This window comes from Henckelia pumila, chromosome 4, assembly GCF_033568475.1.
Source record: "Henckelia pumila isolate YLH828 chromosome 4, ASM3356847v2, whole genome shotgun sequence".
Taxonomy (NCBI): Eukaryota; Viridiplantae; Streptophyta; class Magnoliopsida; order Lamiales; family Gesneriaceae; genus Henckelia; species Henckelia pumila.
Window position 1 is genome coordinate 233,475,904 of NC_133123.1, and position 19,814 is coordinate 233,495,717.

The 19,814-nt window shown below is 34.4% G+C and overlaps 3 protein-coding genes and 1 pseudogene across 6 annotated transcripts; 1 reads left to right on the forward strand and 3 right to left on the reverse strand.

Moving 5' to 3' along the window:
• Nucleotides 1–3,888: 3,888 nt before the first annotated feature.
• Nucleotides 3,889–4,392, reverse strand: LOC140862932 (uncharacterized protein At4g02000-like). Its single transcript, XM_073265961.1, has one exon. It carries the CDS (start codon nucleotides 4,390–4,392, stop codon nucleotides 3,889–3,891), a length of 504 nt encoding a protein of 167 aa, XP_073122062.1.
• A 141-nt stretch (nucleotides 4,393–4,533) lies between these two features.
• LOC140866945 (uncharacterized) lies at nucleotides 4,534–15,495 on the reverse strand. Of its 4 annotated transcripts, none has more exons than XM_073272007.1 (7): nucleotides 15,127–15,495; nucleotides 14,861–14,977; nucleotides 13,914–13,990; nucleotides 12,938–12,986; nucleotides 7,702–7,830; nucleotides 7,114–7,591; nucleotides 6,288–6,959 (listed from the first exon to the last, which is right to left on the reverse strand). In XM_073272007.1, the coding sequence occupies exons 6-7, from the start codon at nucleotides 7,219–7,221 to the stop codon at nucleotides 6,408–6,410; spliced, it is 660 nt and encodes a 219-aa protein (XP_073128108.1). In that variant the 5' UTR covers nucleotides 7,222–7,591; nucleotides 7,702–7,830; nucleotides 12,938–12,986; nucleotides 13,914–13,990; nucleotides 14,861–14,977; nucleotides 15,127–15,495; the 3' UTR covers nucleotides 6,288–6,407. The 4 variants fall into 4 exon arrangements, 3 of the variants coding, with proteins under 3 accessions (XP_073128108.1, XP_073128107.1, XP_073128109.1); XM_073272006.1 differs by having other exon boundaries at nucleotides 14,861–14,997; XM_073272008.1 differs by lacking the exon at nucleotides 12,938–12,986 and having other exon boundaries at nucleotides 14,861–14,997.
• On the forward strand, nucleotides 9,951–11,735 carry LOC140862933 (uncharacterized). The gene is made up of 5 exons (XM_073265962.1): nucleotides 9,951–9,981; nucleotides 10,129–10,212; nucleotides 10,557–10,723; nucleotides 10,806–10,907; nucleotides 11,062–11,735. The coding sequence occupies exons 1-5, from the start codon at nucleotides 9,951–9,953 to the stop codon at nucleotides 11,611–11,613; spliced, it is 936 nt and encodes a 311-aa protein (XP_073122063.1). The 3' UTR covers nucleotides 11,614–11,735.
• A 1,396-nt stretch (nucleotides 15,496–16,891) lies between the features above and the next one.
• On the reverse strand, nucleotides 16,892–18,884 carry LOC140862934 (heat shock cognate 70 kDa protein-like; annotated as a pseudogene).
• Nucleotides 18,885–19,814: the final 930 nt, after the last annotated feature.

Consider the following 19,814-nt stretch of genomic DNA (forward strand, 5'->3'; position numbering starts at 1 on the left):
GTATTCCAAAAACTCTTTCTTTGATTTAAAAGATTACTGTGATGCCTACTTTGGTGGATATAAGATGGACAGAAAGAGCACCAGTGGAACATGTTTCTTTTTAGGAAACTGTTTGGTTCCTTGGTTTTCAAAGAAGCAAAATTGTGTTGCGTTGTCAATGACCGAAGCCGAATATATGGCTGCAGGTAGTTGTTATGCACAAATTCTTTGGATGAAGCATCAATTGCTCGACTATGGCGTCTCTTTTTCAAAAATTCCTATTTTTTGTGATAACACTAGCGCCATATGTCTAACAAAGAACCCTATTCAATATTCGCGCACCAAACATATTGACATTCGTCATCATTTTATTCGTGACCACATGGAATGAAATGAAGTTGAACGTCAATATGTTGACACAAAAAATCAAATTGCTGACATTTTTACAAAACCACTAGATGCAAACACTTTTATTCGTTTGCATGGTGAACTTGACATGATTGAATTGTAATCGCATTTAGACATAAATTAAATTTAATGTTAAATTTAGGGGGAGCATAATATTAAATTTGAACAATCAAAATTTGGATAATGCAAATTAATTTTATTTATTCAAATTTATAAAGCTCACATTTTATGCGTATTACTTGCTAAGAGTCTTACTATTCATAAAACTAAGAAAAAAAATCCAAAATTTTATTATGTCTGAACGTTGCGTCCGTTCCTAAGAACATTGCATCTATTCTCTACCTGAACGTTGCATACGTTCATAGAATGTTGCTTCCGTTCCGAGCAATTCCCGCCTCAGTTTTAAATTTTTCATCAAAATTTATCGCGAATTTTTACAGCCAAAAAGTTCAACGTTTCATCCGTTGGATGAACGTTGCGTCCGTTCTCACCTATTCCCGCCTACTTTTGAAATTTTCAGTTCAAAATTCCCGCACTTAATTCCCGCCGGATAGAACGTTGCGTCTGTTCTGTCCAATGCCTATATATAGAGGCCGAACCCATTCATATTTTTCACAAAAAAATCCTCCTTCTTTCTCTCTTTAGTTCGAAAATTTTCTTCCAAGTTCCTCCTAGACGCGAAGTAGATCCCGTCAATCCAAGGCGACGTACTCGTGCTCGTACCCAACCCCATATCCATAATCCTAACCTACCTATATCACAACCTATACCCGCCGACTACCATGATAGGCAAATTCTCCCGGGTCGTATTCTTGATCGCACATATTTAGCGCAATCCCATCTTCGTGTGTTGGATTTTATTGATTTCCAACATTGGGGAGCATTTTTTCAGCCTTCTGATCCTGAATTTATTTATACCTCCCTTATTCATGAGTTTTACGCCAATTTTGAACTTTAATTGGGCGGCGATGATATTTATACGGTTACAATTGTTCAAAATCGGAATATTCATTTTTCTTCAGCCGATCTTTCTGTGTGGTTCTCTCTTCCTAGAGATGGACCCAGTCAGTTCTTCTCGCTGAAATGACCTGAAGACAGTCCTGATTTTAGTCGAGCAGAAGCTCTTTCTTTCATTCTCGGTCAACCACCTCATGCTGGTGATGATCGACCAACTCTCAAAATGCTATGTCCAAATTTTCAAATTATCCAAAAACTTATCACCTCCTCAATCATTCCTCGCGCTGGAGATCACTCCAAGTGAAAATACTTGGATCTTTATCTCCTTTTTCATATTGTTGCTCAGCGACCCTTTAACCTTCCTCGTTTTATTATTCTTGTTATGCACAATATAGCAAAAAATTCAAATAAATTCAGTCTTCCTTTTGCTCGGTTTATTAACCGAATTTTGACTCATTTTGATATAGTTTTCGATGATTTGGAGAAGACACCTATCACTGAGACTTATACTCTTGACCATACCTCCATTATTAAAATGAAGTTGTCAAGGAATCATGTACTGTCTCGATGGGTGCATGACCCATGTCATATTTTCTCTCGTTTTCATCCTGTTACTCATTTCCATATTCCTTTTTCATCTCTTCCTCCGTCTGTTCAAGAGCAAGGATTTCCTTGTGGTTATACTGACCCGGATATTCCTTCATCTTCTACTTTTCCTTCATCTTCTTCACCTATGTTTGATTTTGGTGATTTACATTTATCTCCACCTATGATACCTCAGCCTCCGCCTACACCAGCTCCATCTTCCGATAGTCTTTTTGAGTATCTTCAGTGGCTAGAACTCAATTTGGATCGCAATTTCTCTACCATTCAGTCTATTCAGACATCTATCATGAACTTGAATTCATAGATGCAAAACTCCTTTTATATTGTCAACGACAGACTCACTGTGCTAGAAAACTACTATTATCAAGACCCTCCGGATGACTCTTCTTAGTTTTATATCTTTGTTGTAATTAAATTGTATTTGAAATTTCTTTATTAATGAATTTTTTTATTACATTGTTTTGTTTATTTATTAGCTTTTTTATTATCACAAAAAGGGTGAGATTTAATTTGGTTAAATATTTAATGTTTTTAATCAAATAGAAAGGGGGAGAATAAAACTTGATTATGTGATAAACAATTTGTTAAAACTGTTATTAACTTGTTTTTAAGCTAGGAGAACTTTTATGCGTATATTAATTTGTTTAAAAATATTGCATATTTATTACCTATATAACCAAGTTTTGTGATTATAAAAAAGGGAGAGATTTTTACGCCTTAAACGCATACAAATCTCATAGACGAGATTAATATTTTTAATGCAATAACTTATCTTGTTTTGATAACTATAAAACTAGGTTATTATTTTTAATCGTTTAAAGTGAGACTTTGAAGATTAGATTCTCATAAAAAAATAAATTCATGTGCGGAATATTCTAACAATGGATTTGAGTAAAAAATTATGGAGCAGAAACTTGCGAAAATTACTGGGATTTTTGAGTAATTCAAATCCGATCTCCACCGTTTATAATAAATTTTAGGATGTTTTAAAGCTACGGTCCAAATTTCCGCTCAATCCAACGGCTAGATCATGAGAAATGAATTTTTCAAATGTGCCGCGCAGAACATGAAGCGAAAAGATGAAGAAGCAAATTGAGAAACTTACTGGAAATGTTTGAAGTATTTAAATCACATCTCCACCGTTCACAATGAACTTATGATTTTTAAACCTGCTGTACGAATTTCATATCGATCCGACGGTTAGATAGTGAGCTATGAATTTTTTAACATTGTCGCGAAGTTTGCACTATGCAAAACGGACGCAACGAACTGTCGAACGGACGCAACGTTCTTAGTCAAAAAACATGATCCAAAATTTAAGGAAAAAAATCGTCCAACCAAAGCTTCAATGCGCCGAACGGACGCAATGATGGCACGAACGGACGCAACGTTCTGACCCGATTTTCAGCTATAAATAGATGCATTCCGAGGCTATTTCAAACACAACTCAAGCAATCTTCTCTTTCATTCTTCAAGTGCTCAATCAAGAGTTCCTATATATATATTCTTTCAAATAAAGAGTCGATTGTAAAATTGTTTTGTGAGTTGTTAAGGCATCGTTGTATTCTCGAGTGTGAAGCCCGAGTTGTTATTGTTTGTTGCAGCTATCTTTGGAGCCCTTAAGGCCAAGTGTATCGAGTTGTATCGGCGCGGTGATCGTATTGTGTTGTACAGCTATCCTAGGAGCCATCAAGGCCAAAAAGTTTGAAGTGCTAGTGGATTTTTGGTTAATCGACCTTAAGCAAGAAGGGAAGACGTGAACGATTTATCGTCGAACTTTCATAAACATATCATATCTCATTTATTACTTTATTTACTTTACACATTTATTTACCGCATTTATATTTGATTGTTTTAAGTCTTTCGCTTGCGTATTTGCATAATCGTTATAATTTGCTAAAGTTGTCAATAAAACCTAAATCTCCCCATTAGGTTCTATCAATCATCTTCACAATCACGATAAACATGATCCAATCTCCCACATGCATAGCAAAAATCAGGTAGTATTCCGTAAACTAACAACACGATTGTATCATCTTCATCCCTCATGGCACATATACGAATACACTTTTTTAGAGGTTGAGTAATGTTGATACGTACCCGAATGCGAGCAAAACGTCCTAGGTGTAATCCATTCTCGCCCCTATACAAATCCACTACCATCCCAATCTGTCTACCCAATTTCAGCAGAATATCTTCATGCATGAAGGCTAGTGGAATATTATGGAATTGAACCCATATAGTCGTCTCCTCAAAATGCATGAGTCTCAGGCTCTTCAAGCCAATAGGTTCCTTGAAGATCAAGAGATTTCGAAAGAAATTCCAAGGGCTTTCTTTGAGAGCACGACTACGATATCTTGAAGATTGAAATTCAAACACAAATGTGTTATCACCTGTATCCTCTATCCCAACATTCCCTTCCGCTTGGAGTATTTTCGGCATCTGTAGACAAAAGGCATCTCTATTGACAGCCTTTGAGGAAAACACCGAGACAGTCTTTCTTCACTAATGCGAAAATCTGAGGCTTCAAGATTGATAACGTCATTTGGATTGTATTTTGTTAATTTCATCTCCTCCACAAGCCGTACTATTTCATCAGGATCCATTGACAAAAATGTATAATCCAACGCTCAAACCAAACAAGATCAAGCGAAAAAAGCCCGCACTGAGCAGGAGGCCAGCCATAATAGGATTCGTGGAACCCTAGGGAAGATAAAATCTATCATTTTAAAAAGTCATTTTTGCCATTAAATTTTACATTGGTAAATATATATTTATTTTAAAATAAAATATTTTATAATATTATCGTAATTATATTAATATTTTTATATAATTAGTTATTTTCATATAATAAGTTTGAAATCTTTGAAAATAAATTATAAAATTTTATTATATATATTTTTCAATAAATTATTTTTTCATTAATTATAAAAATATTATAACATTAATCAAAATATTATAAATAATTTTAAATAAATAATTACTTTGTGATTATTATTTTATATTTCATTTGAATATTGCACAAAATATAGTTACTCCATGATTATTGGATCAAAATGGCATCGAATTGTTAGTAATGAATTCTAGTAAGGATGACAATTTTTAAAAATCCCCGAAATATATTGGGGCGGGTATGGGGATGTTATCTCCATCCCCGAACCCGCCCCGATAATAATAATAAAAATAATAATAATAATAATAATAATAATAATAATAATATTTTAATTATCAAATTTTATTAAATCTAAAATATTATTAAAAAATTAAAATTAAAATTATTATTATTATTTCGTTTATATATATATATATATTTATACATTATATATAATACATTCATTTATGATAGTGTAGTCTTTTTATAATATAAAAATATTATTTGAATCTCATTCATGTTAAGTACACATATAAAGTATTTATATTAGTCTCTATATATATTATTTATTTTGATAAATTTAAAAACAATATATAATCTCAATAAATTTTTGATACATAGTATTTTATTTAAAATAATAATTTTTATTTATAGAAATATTTTTTATTTAAAATATTTTTATTAATTTTAAAAGTTAATATTATAATTTAAAAATTGACCCAAAATATTTTAAATATTTTATTATAAAATTGAATAATAATTTTTATATTCTTATATAATAAAATTTACTAATTTATATATATATATTATAATAAAATTCATTTATAATATAGATATATATATTTTCGGGTATGGGTATGGGGATGGGGACTTGGTCCCCGTGGGGATGGGTATGAGGAATCCCGATAAGAATTAATGGGGATCGGGGCGGATATGAGGATTGGTTTTGAATTCGGGAACGGAGATGGGGGAGACATCCCCGTCCCAGACCCGCCTCATTGCCATCCCTAAATACTAGCTACGTGATTGGTCCATTCTTTCAACCAATACCTAATTACACCTCTAATCAAAACTTTTTGGAGCATAACACAAATTAAATTTGCCACGGTTTTGCCACGATTTACGAAAACCGTCTGAAAAGGCTTCATGGCAAACGTTTGTCACGGTTAATTTTTCCGTGGCAAATATTGCCACGGTTTAAAATATACTGTTACAAATTATTGTCACAGTTTATATATATACCGTGACAAATTATTCTCACGGTTTTTATTACACCGTGGCAATGTTGGCCACGGTTTTTCGAACCGTGGCAATATATTGCCACAGTTGAATTAAACCGTGTCAATATATTGCCACGGTTAAGTAAATCGTGGCAATAATATTTCCACCATTAATACTATTATTTTCAATAATTTTTCCCGAAATATTAATAAAATCATAAAATTCACACAAATTTTCCAATTTAAATATATTAAAACCAAAATACAACCAAAATATTCAAATTTCAATGCATGCATTAGTCCGAATTAAATGCATTAAAACCAAAACACACACAAAATATTCAAATTTCAATACATGCAGTAGTCTATTGACAGAACTGTGACCAATCAGAAGCCTGTTGGGTCTCGTCGTCATCCTCAGCGTCCTCGTGGTCGGGCTGAGAGGGCTCCTGAATACGCAGCGAATAAGATGGAACGGAAGACGTAGCAGCACGAGTGCCTTCTGTGGATTGTTTCTTCTTCATGTTGATCGCAGAGCATATAGTAGTCATCATCTTCTCCATCTTACTCAGTCGTGCCTGAGTCTGCTTGTGCTCTGCTCGAAGCCGTGCCTGAGTCTGCTCGTGCTCTGCTCGAAGCTGCTGCTTCTCCAGCCTTGCTGCCTGGGTCTCCTCCCTCGCAGCCTGAAGCTGTGACGCCATCGTCGACTTCATCGGACTACACCCGCGAGAACGAGGTGTCATCTCATCCGAGAATATGGTCTGGGCGGTAGACCCAATACCATATACCAGTCGATGACTAACGCCACCGACAACGTCAAAATAAATTGCATTCACCTCGTTAGCCGTCGGGCAGTGCTGCTCTTCTCCGGTATGCCTCAATGAAAAGCTCTCGATGATTCGACGCTCGAACTCTTCCTGTTTTCACAAATGATAAAGATACATATATAAATAGTATTCAGTTGTTCAATTTATTAAATTAACTAAACTCAATTGACATAGATACATGAATAAATAGTATTAAGTTGTTCAAATTAGTAAAATAAAAAAACTCAATTGAATTACAACGTACATTGATTTTTTGGGACTTGCCATCAACAAAGGTCCCGTTCAGCCGTCTGTGCGTCTTTAGATGCAGCTCGTAACTATTCGGATCTCTATTCAGCTCCTGACGCTGCATTGCACGCACGTGTACAGATAATTACAATTAACGAAGAGTTAATATGAAAGTCATATATACACGAAATTTTGCTTATCAGGCTCGCAGCGTGATCCGCATAGGGTCGTGAGCCAGCAATGTTCTTCGCTGGACCAGTCCCTGGACCAGCAGGCTCGCTCCGTCTGTTATTCCTGTATGCCCTCGACAGCTTCTGCCACTCTTCCGTCTCCCAATGGGCAAGATAAGTAGCCCAGATCGTCTGATCTATAGTACGAGGTGCGCTGCCACACTGCATCCAACGACAAAGTGTGCTGCGGTATGTATCTGCACACATTTGTCTACAAATTTGTTTAATTGTATGTTGGTGGTGCGGCTCCCACCTGTACACAGCCTGTTATTGCAAGACAACAATAAATTAATTTAATCATCTTTCATGTTAGAGAACTAAGAACCGATATAAAATATTGTTATCAACTTTGGAAAATTACACAAATAACGTACCATAAACTGATCCCAATAGAAGTCACGGTGAGCCTCTGTCACGTACCTCCACGAGTAGCCACGGGAAATATTTGTTGCCTAAACGATTTTTGGATGAACGTACTTGCTCCGTTCTTAGCTGGAAGAAGTCTGCAAAACATATTCGATAACATTTATTATATATTAATGTATTCTTATTGAATATTTCGTACAAGTCAATTGACAAATAACTTATCCTTCGAACTCAGGCCAAATCAATATACAGTTAAAACGAAACCGTGACAATATTGCCACAATTTATATAAGAAACCGTGGCCAATTAAATTAGTTTTGTTAACCCATTTAATTAATTAACTATGTCAAGGTTTCAAATTAATCGTAGCAATATTAACCAATTTAATTAATTAACTGTGTGAAGGTTAAAAATACACCGTAGCAATATTTTCACGATTAAATCAACCGTCAAAATATTTTTCTTTCAACCGTGTCAAAATATTAATTTTTAAAACAATTGAATAATGAATACATGACATAATTAAAAAAATAATTATGTCATGTAGTTAAGTGAAGTTAGCGAATAATATTGTAGTGCACACAAATTACAACTATAAATTAATTAAATGTACTTTTATTTTATGATCATAATTTATGTATTGTATTTTTTGTATATAATAAAATAACATTATATATATTCATCAACTAAAATAATTTAATAGAGTCACGGTTTATTAATAAACCGTGGCAAATGAAATTAGTTTTTTTAAAGAATAATATTAATTACAATTACACGGATGAAATTGTGCCACGGGCATAGGAATATTGCCACGGTTATAAAACCGTGAAAACATTAAATAATTTAATTTAATATTTGTTACATTTTTTAATAAACCGTGACAATATTACAACGGTGAATGTAACCGTGACAATAGTACATTATTACCACGGTTTAAATATAACCGTGGCAACAAAAGATTATATTCTCTCTCCCTGATTCCCATTTCTTCTCCCTCTTCCATTTTCTTCTCTTTCCCTTGGACTCGTACGAAAACCCTACCGCCGACCCCTCAATAAACCTGGATTTGTGTACATATATCCCTCTTAATAATATGATATTCCAGATCTACGTGTTTTAGGCTTCATTTATTGTAGTTTTTACATTTATTGGGCCGCAAAACATCTACGTGTTTTAGGCACCCAATCAACCCGCCGTCTGCCGCCTTGACGTCGCCGCGTAGCCGCCGTAGGTAATCGAATTTTTTTTTTACATTCTTGTACTTATAAAGTTTGTGTTTGGTGATTTATAGATGATATGTTTTTTTTAAATGGCCTAGCCGCTTGGCAACGGCCCGCTGCCGCCGACGACCCGCAGCTTCTGCCGACCCGCCGCCGCTGCCTTGCCGGTCCTCCTACGCCGCCTCCGGCTCAAGTATTTAATTAAATTCACAGCATTTTGTTATAATTATTTGATATATATTGTTAATTTGTATTAATTGTTTAATTATAAATTAGTAACAAATATAAAATAAAATAATGATATTTAGGAAATTTAGAAATGTGAAGTTAATTATGATTTATATGAATATTGCCAACGGATTTATATTGAATCCTTAGTTAAATTGCCAACGGACTTATATTGAATCTTTAGAAATTAAAAGTTTAAATTACCAACGGATTTATATTGAATCCTTAGTACGTATTGATTTGGTAAGTTAATAAGAAAATATCATATATGCATTATTTTTCTAATTACATATTTTTTGTTAAAAACAATAACACATTTCTTAGCAATCAAATTTTATGGTTGATTTAAAAAAAATTAGTAAATTTAATAATTTTCTAAATGGTTAAACCAAGAGAGCAGCAGATAATTAGTAAATTTAATAATTTTCTAAATGGTTGACAATGAAGTGATCTGATTTTGAATTTCTATTATTTGTTGTAATGAATGGAATTTGGTTCATTTCTAGGATAAGAGACACTGTAATAGAATAGAAAACTGATTGTGTACTTTAAAAATGTTTAGAGTCTATGGACAAGTAAAGCACGAGAAGATTATCATATTAAATAATTATTTGGATTGTGTGTTTTCTGCATATTATTGATAGAAATATTCCCCATTCATTTTAGTGTTCCCCATTCATTTTAGTTAATCTTAATATTTGATACATTGCTATAAAGCAGTATATATAATTCTCGTTAAAACTTCATGTTTTACTTAATATATAAATTATATTAGTAAATAAATATATTATTTCAGTTGTAGTAAGCAGATGGATCACCATGTTGCTTCTGGTTCTGGAAGTATTCCTCCCCCCCACTCCCCCACCAGATGGTCGTATATTGATTTGGCCTGAGTTCGGAGGGTAAGTTATTTGTCAATTGACTTGTACGAGATATTCAATAAGAATACATTAATATATAATAAATGTTATCGAATATGTTTTGCAGACTTCTTCCAGCTAAGAAGGGCGCAAGTACGTTCATCCAAAAATCGTTTAGGCGACAAATATTTCCCGGTGGCTACTCGTGGAGGTACGTGACAGAGGCTCATCATGACTTCTATTGGGATCAGTTTATGGTACGTTATTTGTGTAATTTTCCAAATTTGATAACAATATTTTATATCGGTTCTTAGTTCTCTAACATGAAAGATGATTAAATTAATTTATTGTTGTCTTGCAATAATAGGCTGTGTACAGGTGGGAGCCGCACCACCAACATACAATTAAACAAATTTGGAGACAAATGTGTGCAGATACATACCGCATCACACTTTGTCGTTGGAGGCAGCGTGGCAGCGCACCTCGTCTAGCTTACGGAAGACTATGCCGCCAGCCAATGTGGCCGTACCCAGAAAAAGTAGTTGGGTACTATAGATCAGACGATCTGGGCTACTTATCTTGCCCATTGGGAGACGGAAGAGTGGCAGAAGCTGTCGAGGGCATACAGGAATAACAGATGGAGCGAGCCTGCTGGTCCAGGGACTGGTCCAGCGAAGCACATTGCTGGCTCACGACCCTATGCGGTTCACGCAGCGAGCCTAGTAAGCAAAATTTCGTGTATATATGACTTTCATATTAACTATTCGTTAATTGTAATTATCTGTACACGTGCGTGCAATGCAGCGTCAGGAGCTGAATAGAGATCCGAACAGTTACGAGCTGCATCTAAAGACGCACAGGCGGCTGAACGGGACCTTTGTTGATGGCAAGTCCCTACAAATCAGTGTACGTTGTAATTCAATTGAGTTTTTTTATTTTACTAATTTGAACAATTTAATACTATTTATTCATGTATCTATGTCAATTGAGTTTAGTTAATTTAATAAATTGAACAACTGAATACTATTTATACATGTATCTTTATCATTTGTGAAAACAGGAAGAGTTCGAGCGTCGAATCACCGATAGCTTTCCATTGAGGCATATCGGAGAAGAGCAGCACTGCCCGACGGCTAACGAGGTGAATGCAATTTATTTTGACGTCGTCGGTGGCGTTAGTCATCGACGGGTTTATGGTATTGGGTCTACCGCCCAGACCATATTCTCGGATGAGATGACACCTCGTTCTCGCGAGTGTAGTCAGATGAAGTCGACGATGGCGTCACAGCTTCAGGCTGCGAGGGAGGAGACCCAGGCAGCAAGACTGGAGACGCAGCAGCTTCGAGCAGAGCACGAGCAGACTCAGGCACGGCTTCGAGCAGAGCACAAGCAGACTCAGGCACGACTGAGTAAGATGGAGATGATGATGGCTACTATATGCTCTGCGATCAACAGGAAGAAGAAGCAATCCACAGAAGGCACTCGTGCTGCTACGTCTTTCGTTCCATCTTATTCGCTGCGTATTAGGGAGCCCTCTCAGCCAGACCACGAGGACGCTGAGGATGACGACGAGACCCAGCAGGCTTCTGATTGGTCACAGTTCTGTCAGTAGACTACTGCATGTATTGAAATTTGAATATTTTGTGTGTTTTGGTTTTAATGCATTTAATTCGGACTAATGCATGAATTGAAATTTGAATATTTTGGTTGTATTTTGGTTTTAATATATTTAATTTGGACAATTTGTGTGAATTTTATGATTTTATTAATATTTCGGAAAAAATTATTGGAAATAATAACATTAATGGTGGAAATATTATTGCCACGGTTTCCTTAATCGTGGCAATATATTGACACGGTTTAATTCAATCGTGGCAATATATTGCCACGGTTCGCAAAATCGTGGCCAACATTGCCACGGTGTAATAAAAACCGTGAGAATAATTTGTCACGGTATATATATAAACCGTGACAATAATTTGTAACGGTATATTTTAAACCGTGGCAATATTTGCCACGGAAAAATTAACCGTGACAAACGTTTGCCACGAAGCCTTTCCAGACGGTTTCCGTAAACCGTGGCAAAATCGTGGCAAATTCAATTTTGCCACGATTTTATTCACGGTATAACCGTGGCAAATGCCTTTTTTTTTTGTATTGTTAAAGAACTATCGAGTTTGAGAAGATCAGGACTAATAAATTTAGAGAATTACGAATATTAAAAGTTTAATCTAATCAGGATATAGAATAACAAATTCGAGTATATATACGTGCTGTCATATGAACGAAAATCAACTAAGATCCGAGAAGAACAAAATTAAAAAATTAAATACCAGCAAAACACAATTTAAATCAACAAAAATTATCATCATATGTTTTAACAGTAGTCTTGAATTGGATATCTTATATGCAATATAAAAATGTGTTTGTTCCACAAAAGCAATGGAATGACATTCGATAATCTTAACCTTCTGAATATATCTATGTCTTCCATATGTTTTATTCTCAAAATATAGTTTAAGCTATATTTTAGCTGATTTATGGTGACAAACATCAGCTGCTCAAATCAAAGAGAGAATAGAGTTCACACATTGTGTATTCATGATTTTTCTATACTCTTAACGACTGCAATTGTTGCCCAAACCTTTAGATTCTCCGCTATTGAAGGTGTAAATATGCCTACTTTGAATCAAAGTTGCCCCTTTCCCTTTGCATGTAAATATTCTTCTTTAAAAAAAAAAAGAAAGAAGAGGAAGTTCATTCACTGCATTGAGCAAGCAATAATTATGCACAAAAAATGCATGAAATTTAAAAAATCTTGTAAAAGAATTGTTCATAAGTTTATTCTAATCTTGAATTATACTAAGGTGTATAGCATGAGTGAAAGGGATAAGGGGTTTGTAAAAAAAAAAAAAAAAGATAAGGGGAAAACTCACAATATTTCATTGTAACTACAAAGATCTCTTCTCCTTAGTTTTCTCAAACCTACATTTAGGAATGGATCAGTTTTTAGTTGTACCTATATCATAGGAGAATAAATAAATAAATAAAAACAATTGAAAGTCATATACTCCTCAAACACAGAGTAATCTCATTTGCAAGCTATGAAAAAATCCTCAAGTTCAACTTACCTATTTTCTTATGTAAACAAAGAATATACATCAATATAAAGTAGGAAACATTACTTAAATACCAATATATAAAGATTTTTCTCCAATTTTATCATAACAACTGCCCTGTATTTCACGAAATCAGCATCAATCTGACAGGAGGTATATACTCAAAATAGCTATAGATAGAAAATACAGCAATTTATACAAAATTTATTTGTATACATTTTAATTATCAAACATGTGTTGGCGGTGTCTTTACATTTCATTGAAGAATTTGAAATAATTTAAGCCTAGTTGAACAAATCAATTATAGACATAGTTTTGTTGTAAGCATTAGCTTGAATTATTATTAATAAATCAGTGCTTTCTTCTCGGAATAGTAATGATAGCGTATTAATATTCCAGTATAACCACCAGTACTAATAAATTTTTTTTTCTACATAAATGTAAATGCTTTATCTATCATGTAGTTGAATCCAACAGTAGCAACTGAGATATTTAATAAATGATCCTTTTGGTTAAAAAAATTAATGAGTGATTAAAAAAGCAATTTAGACATTCATTTGATCTTTGGAGAACTACTTTTACTTGTTTATAAATATTAAAACGTCAAGAAAACTACATATTCAACTCTATATTTAGAAAAGTGGAAATAAAAGGTCCAGTTGCAGTAGGCAAATTTGTCAGAGCTTATTCTGAAAATAGTAGTATGAAGCATGAAAAATTTTCAGGAAAAATAAGTAAATAACAACGACGTTGTCGATACAGTCACATGTAGAACAAAATCGAAGCAAATTACCTTAAATTGCAATGGAGTTGCTTGTCTGAATAAACTCAGAAACACCTTGAAAATCCTTAATAAAATGCTCTGTGAGCCTATAATCAATTGTTATGATATGTCAAAGAAAATCAAAGGAAACAAAAAGGAAATCAAAACAATCCTGCAAGAACCCAAAAAAATTTTAATTAAAGACGCAAAGATAAAATAAAAAAAAAATTAAAAATTTTCAACAATCCTGCAAGAACCCAAAAGAAAAAATTCTCATTGAAATCGACTACCATGAGCCACACACCGTATGCGGAAATGGATTTTGTGCAGAAGCAACAACCGAAGATAAAACCAAAGACGCTCAAATAATATTAATAAAAGGTCATTCTACCATCGTCACTTTCTTACCACCACTTTCAATGTTAATAATCAAAATGAAATTTAACAAAGCTTGCACAAAACTATTCTCCTATAGTGCAAGTTGATTGAGATTATTTATCATATTCATAGTTTGTAACTTTTAATTTTCACGTTTTCTTATTTTTTTCTTCAACAAATCTATTCTTTCTTTTGGAAAATGATATCCACTTACACACGTACATCATATATACATATAAATTCATGAATTTTCTTGCAAAATTTCTTTCTTCCAGAACCAAAATCCGAACATAAAATACTAACATATGGCATACATTAAATGACAAACTTATGGAATTAAATTTCTTATAAATTAAAAGTTGACAGTAATATGTGTAAATTAGGAAATCCAACATACAATATTTAAAGACAATGGTATTGTTTTCCTATTTGATATTTCCACAAACTTCTAATAAAACCATAAAAATTCAAATAAACACCATAAAAAGAGAAGAATAACAATCCAAAGGACAAATGGAAAAATAAGATAATGGAACAAATGAAGCAAAGCCGAAATCCTGAAACAGAAAAATAAATAAATACGGAGGTAGCACACTAACCAATCGAAGACGAAAGGGATTGGGGCCAGAACGTGCTCTAATTCTATGGAAGTTCTCTGTTGCAATTCATCGAGCATTCATCGAGCAGGAAGCCTTCTTCATCTATGAAAACATTTGCTTGATGTGCAGAAATTGTTCTAAAAAAATTAGTGAACTCAGAAAGCAAAGAGGTAAGAAAATATAAACGGAATCCAAATCCTAAGAGCAAACACCAAACATATATACTCAGAGAAAACAGTAAACACTAAATCTGAAGAATTACTTACAGATGTATCGTGTCTTGTTTGATTACGCAACATGAATCGACTATGTTTTGAAATCAATGTCGGAATTTGGGGCTGGGGCGGGGGCGGCCAATAGGATTTGATGGGCTATGGAAGAAACAGAACAAATGACGGGGTTGATTTTTTTCTCGAAACGGAAGAATAGAAACCACCATGCTTGATTGAGTTGTATATGTTTGTTCTCGAAACGGAAAAAGTAGAAACCACCATGCTTGATTTGCGAGAGTTTTGTTTCTAATAATCTGATTTTGTGGTGGTTCTGTTTCAAAAATTTGATTTTGCAATCGTTGTGTTGTACGTGAGATTCTGTCGTGGGTGAGAGGTGAATAAGAAGAAGAAGAAGAAGGTGGGTTTAATTGGGAAGAAACACGACTACATGAGAATAGGGGTAATTTTGGATATTTAAAAAACTGACTAAGACATCACGATAGTTTTTCTAAGATGCTTAGATTTAATTAATAGTAAGATATATATATATATATATATATATATATATAATAATGGACAATAAATTAAAGACAACTCACAATGTTATCCACATTGTGATTACAAAAATAATAATAACACCAGATCAAGCACAAAAAATAACAATAATAATGTTTCAAGGGGTGTTCTAGTCGGTGGAGTAGGTGAGCAATTGGCCTGAGGCCAAAAGTTTGATTCTTCTAATCAATATCTTCTTGAACTAGGCTATCTCACAAGACTTTTTTATTGTGGTTTACCTTGGCAAGATAATTTACACGCTATTATATTAATTCGAGAGTTTACCTAGTACACACTGAAAAGTAGCGGCTACGAGTTCTCACCTCATAAAAAATTAACAACAATAATATTAAAAATAATAGTGGACAATAAATTAAAGAAAACTCACAACTCACAATGTAGATACATACCTCTCACAATATAGATACTAGGACAATACGAAAAATACAAAATTCAACTCACCCATTTTTCTCCCGAGTTGGAGGTGAAGATTGTTACTTGAGTCTCGAACCCAAAATCTCGTCCCAAACTTGAGATCTGTGTGTCAAATGAACATTACAAATCATCTGTTCAACTCACTTATTTTAATCAGGGGCGAAAGGAGGGGGTGGCAGACCTGGGCTACAGCCCAGGCCTGCTCCGGCCCAATTACATAAGTATAGTATATATATATATATATATTTATGTTTAGTCCAAATTAAAAATAACTCAACCCAAATATAATTTTCAATTTTTTTTGACTTGAGCTCTCCAGAACAAAAACATACTCCTTCTTTTAAAATTGCTAGTATGCGTCTCTGCGAGAAAAATGACAGAGTTTCCATTCTTGAAGGGCTGAAACCATTGAAGCTATCGGTTTTGAAAAAAATTAGTCACCCTTTATTTATTTTTTGGCTCCGCCCCTGATTTTAATAGAATATTATGTAAAATATTATATATATATATATATATATATATATATATAAATAATAGATTATCAAGCTTAAGAAAATTCCTTTAAATGAAATTATTAAGAATATTTTCCGGGCCTTACATATTTATTCCGCTCTCTAAAAAATCATCTTAAAACTATTTGTAAATCCTAGCTAATCGAGAATCCATGCATATTTCAATTGATAACGTGCGCAACTGAAATCACTCTTATTATTTACAAAATTAAATATTTTGATAAGCACTTAATTTATTCACCTCTCTCTAAACACCGAATACATTGGAAAAATGCTTAAATGCTTTATATAAATACATGAAGTTGAAGGTTTGGTTAACAAAAATCAGGGTTCATATTCTCCAAAAGGAAAATACACAAAACTAGAATTTGGAAACAATAGGATTCCAGATGCTCTCCAAGTCCTTTCTTTTATTCTCAAACACATCTACTTGTATATCTTTGTGTTCATCCAACCATTCAATAGCAGACTTGATCTCGTCCTCCAATTTTTTGGCCTCGCTAGCTGGTAGTTCGCAAGCAAGATTTTTGCTAAAAAATGCAGCTCTAGTGCGATACACATAATTTTCCAAAGAATTTTTTGCGTCGAATTTTTTTTTAAGCTCTTCATCTTCTAACTTAAATCTCTCTGCTTCATCCAACATTCTGTCAATCTCATCCTTAGACAGTATGCCTGTAACGTTACTAATTATGATGTGATTTTCATTACCAGTTGTTCTATCTATAGCGGTCACAGTTAAGATTCCATTAGCATCGATATCAAAGCGCACATTTATTTTAGCCACGCCTCTTGGAGCAGCAGGAATTTCGGACAATACAAATTTATCCAACAGAATGTTGTCGCTTGCTTTAGGCCTTTCACCCTCGTATACTTGGAATGTCACACTGGTTTGGTCATCGCAAGTAGTGGTGAACCCTTGTTCCTTCTTCGTCGGAATTGTAGTGTTCCTGGGGACTACTACGCTCATGCTATCATTAATCTCTCTTATACCAAGAGAGAGAGGGGTGACATCCCACAACACCAAGTCTTGAATCTCGGGATTGCCCTGTCCTGTCAAATTCGCGGCTTGAACCGCTGCACCATAGGCAATGGCCTCATCGGGGTGAATGCTTTTGCATAATTCCTTACCATCAAAGAAATCTTGAAGCAACTGTTGCACCTTTGGAATTCTAGTCGATCCACCAACAAGCACCACATCATGGATGCTTTTCTTGTCCATCTCGGCATCCTTCAAACACTTGTCAACATGGCCAATGCATTGCTCAAACAAGTCCATGTTGAGCTCTTCGAACTTGGCGCGTGTTATCTTACACTGAAAATCGACTCCATCATAAAAACAGTCAATCGCAATAGTTGTATGTGACATAAAAGACAGATTTCTCTTTGCCTTCTCACAAGCTGTCCTCATCCTTCCCAATGCTCGGGCGTTGTTGCTTAGGTCCTTTCCGTGCTTTCTCTCGAATTCTTTGACAAAATGGTTCACCATTCTGCTGTCGAAATCCTCCCCTCCAAGGTGGGTGTCACCCGCAATTGACTTCACCTTAAAGGTACTCTTATCCATTGCGAGAATAGAAACATCGAAAGTACCACCACCTAGGTCGAAAATAAGCACGTTCTTCTCTTCAGAGCTGCTAAACATGTTGTCAAGACCGTAGGCAACGGCTGCAGCAGTTGGTTCAGCAATGACACGCAAGACGTTAAGCCCAGAAATGTATCCGGCAACTCGGGTCGCCTTCCTTTGGGAATCATTGAAGTAGGCAGGTACAGTAATAACAGCATTTTTAACCGGAACTCCAAGAAAATCTTCAGCAATCTCCTTCATTTTGGTGAGAACCATTGAAGAAATCTCTTCAGCAGTACATTTTTTCTTTTGACCTTTGCTGGTGACATCAATCATGGGTTTATCACGAGCACCACAAATAACCTGAAAAGGCCAGTGCTTCACGTCTCTTTGCACCAAAGGGTCACTAAATCTCCGACCGATCAATCTTTTGACACCTGAAAATTAAAGTAGAATACATCATCAAGTGTTACACATTCGTTCGTACAGAGTTCTCTACAGAAACAAATTAAAGGATGAATGAAGAAATTCGTAATAATAACCGAAAACAGTGTTAGCCGGATTCATAGGAAAAACATTCATGGCAGCATCGCCGACGAGAGTTCTATATCATTGAAAGCTACACAAGAAGGCGTAATGCGGAGGCCCTGATCATTGGGTATGATCTGAATACGATCCCTCTGCCACACGGCTACGCATGAATAAGTTGTGCCCAAATCAATTCCTATCGCCGGTCCTTGATCAGCCATTGTATAACAATACTCAATGGGAGAGATGATGAAATGAGAGTCTATGGTTTTGTTCATTAATGGCTTTTTTTTTTTTATAAGGGAAATGCCTGGTTGGTTTATTGCACGACAAATAGTTTATTGGTAGTTAAAGTCAATTCGTTGACATTTTCTAACACGTTGCGTATATTGGTTTGTGTATATGATTTATTTTGTTCGAAGAAGCTGAATATTGTGTCGAATTGATTTAAAACTTTACCATTATACATATATATTTTTTAATGTTCTAATTAACAACGTTGTGTAGAATCTATGTCAAAGGAAATAAATTAGATCATGAAATTGGAAGGAAAAAAGAAAGAGTTGTACTTCGTGTTAGATATATAGTAGAATTGTTTCTGTGACGCTCGAGACGGACGAGGGATAGTGAGTGATTCATTTTAAGTTCTATCGAACAAATGTTTTTAAATTTAACGTTCTGTAAGAATTTTATGCACTATAATTGACTTGAAGGAATTTCAGGAAGAGTGACACTTTGGATAGTTTCAAAGAGAGCGTGTGATTAAGACATAAACATGTTGAAAAAATCCGTGATTGTTTGTTGAGACAATCGTTGAATCAAAACCTTAATTAGACCGTGATAGAAAATTATGTCTTGAACAATAGACATAATTTCTAACAACGTTTTGTAGAATCTATATCAAAGGAAAATAATTAGATCATAAAACTGGAAGGAAAAAAGAAAAATTTTGTACTTCGTATTAGATATATAGTGGAATTTTGTCGGTGATGCCCGAGACTCATGAGTATAGTGAGTAATTCATTTTAAGTTCTATCGAAGAAATGCTTTTAAATTTAACGTTATGTAAGAATTTTATGCACTATTAATTGATTGTCATGTCAGTATATTATTAATTATGATAAAACACAAATAGATAAAGGATTTTGTGA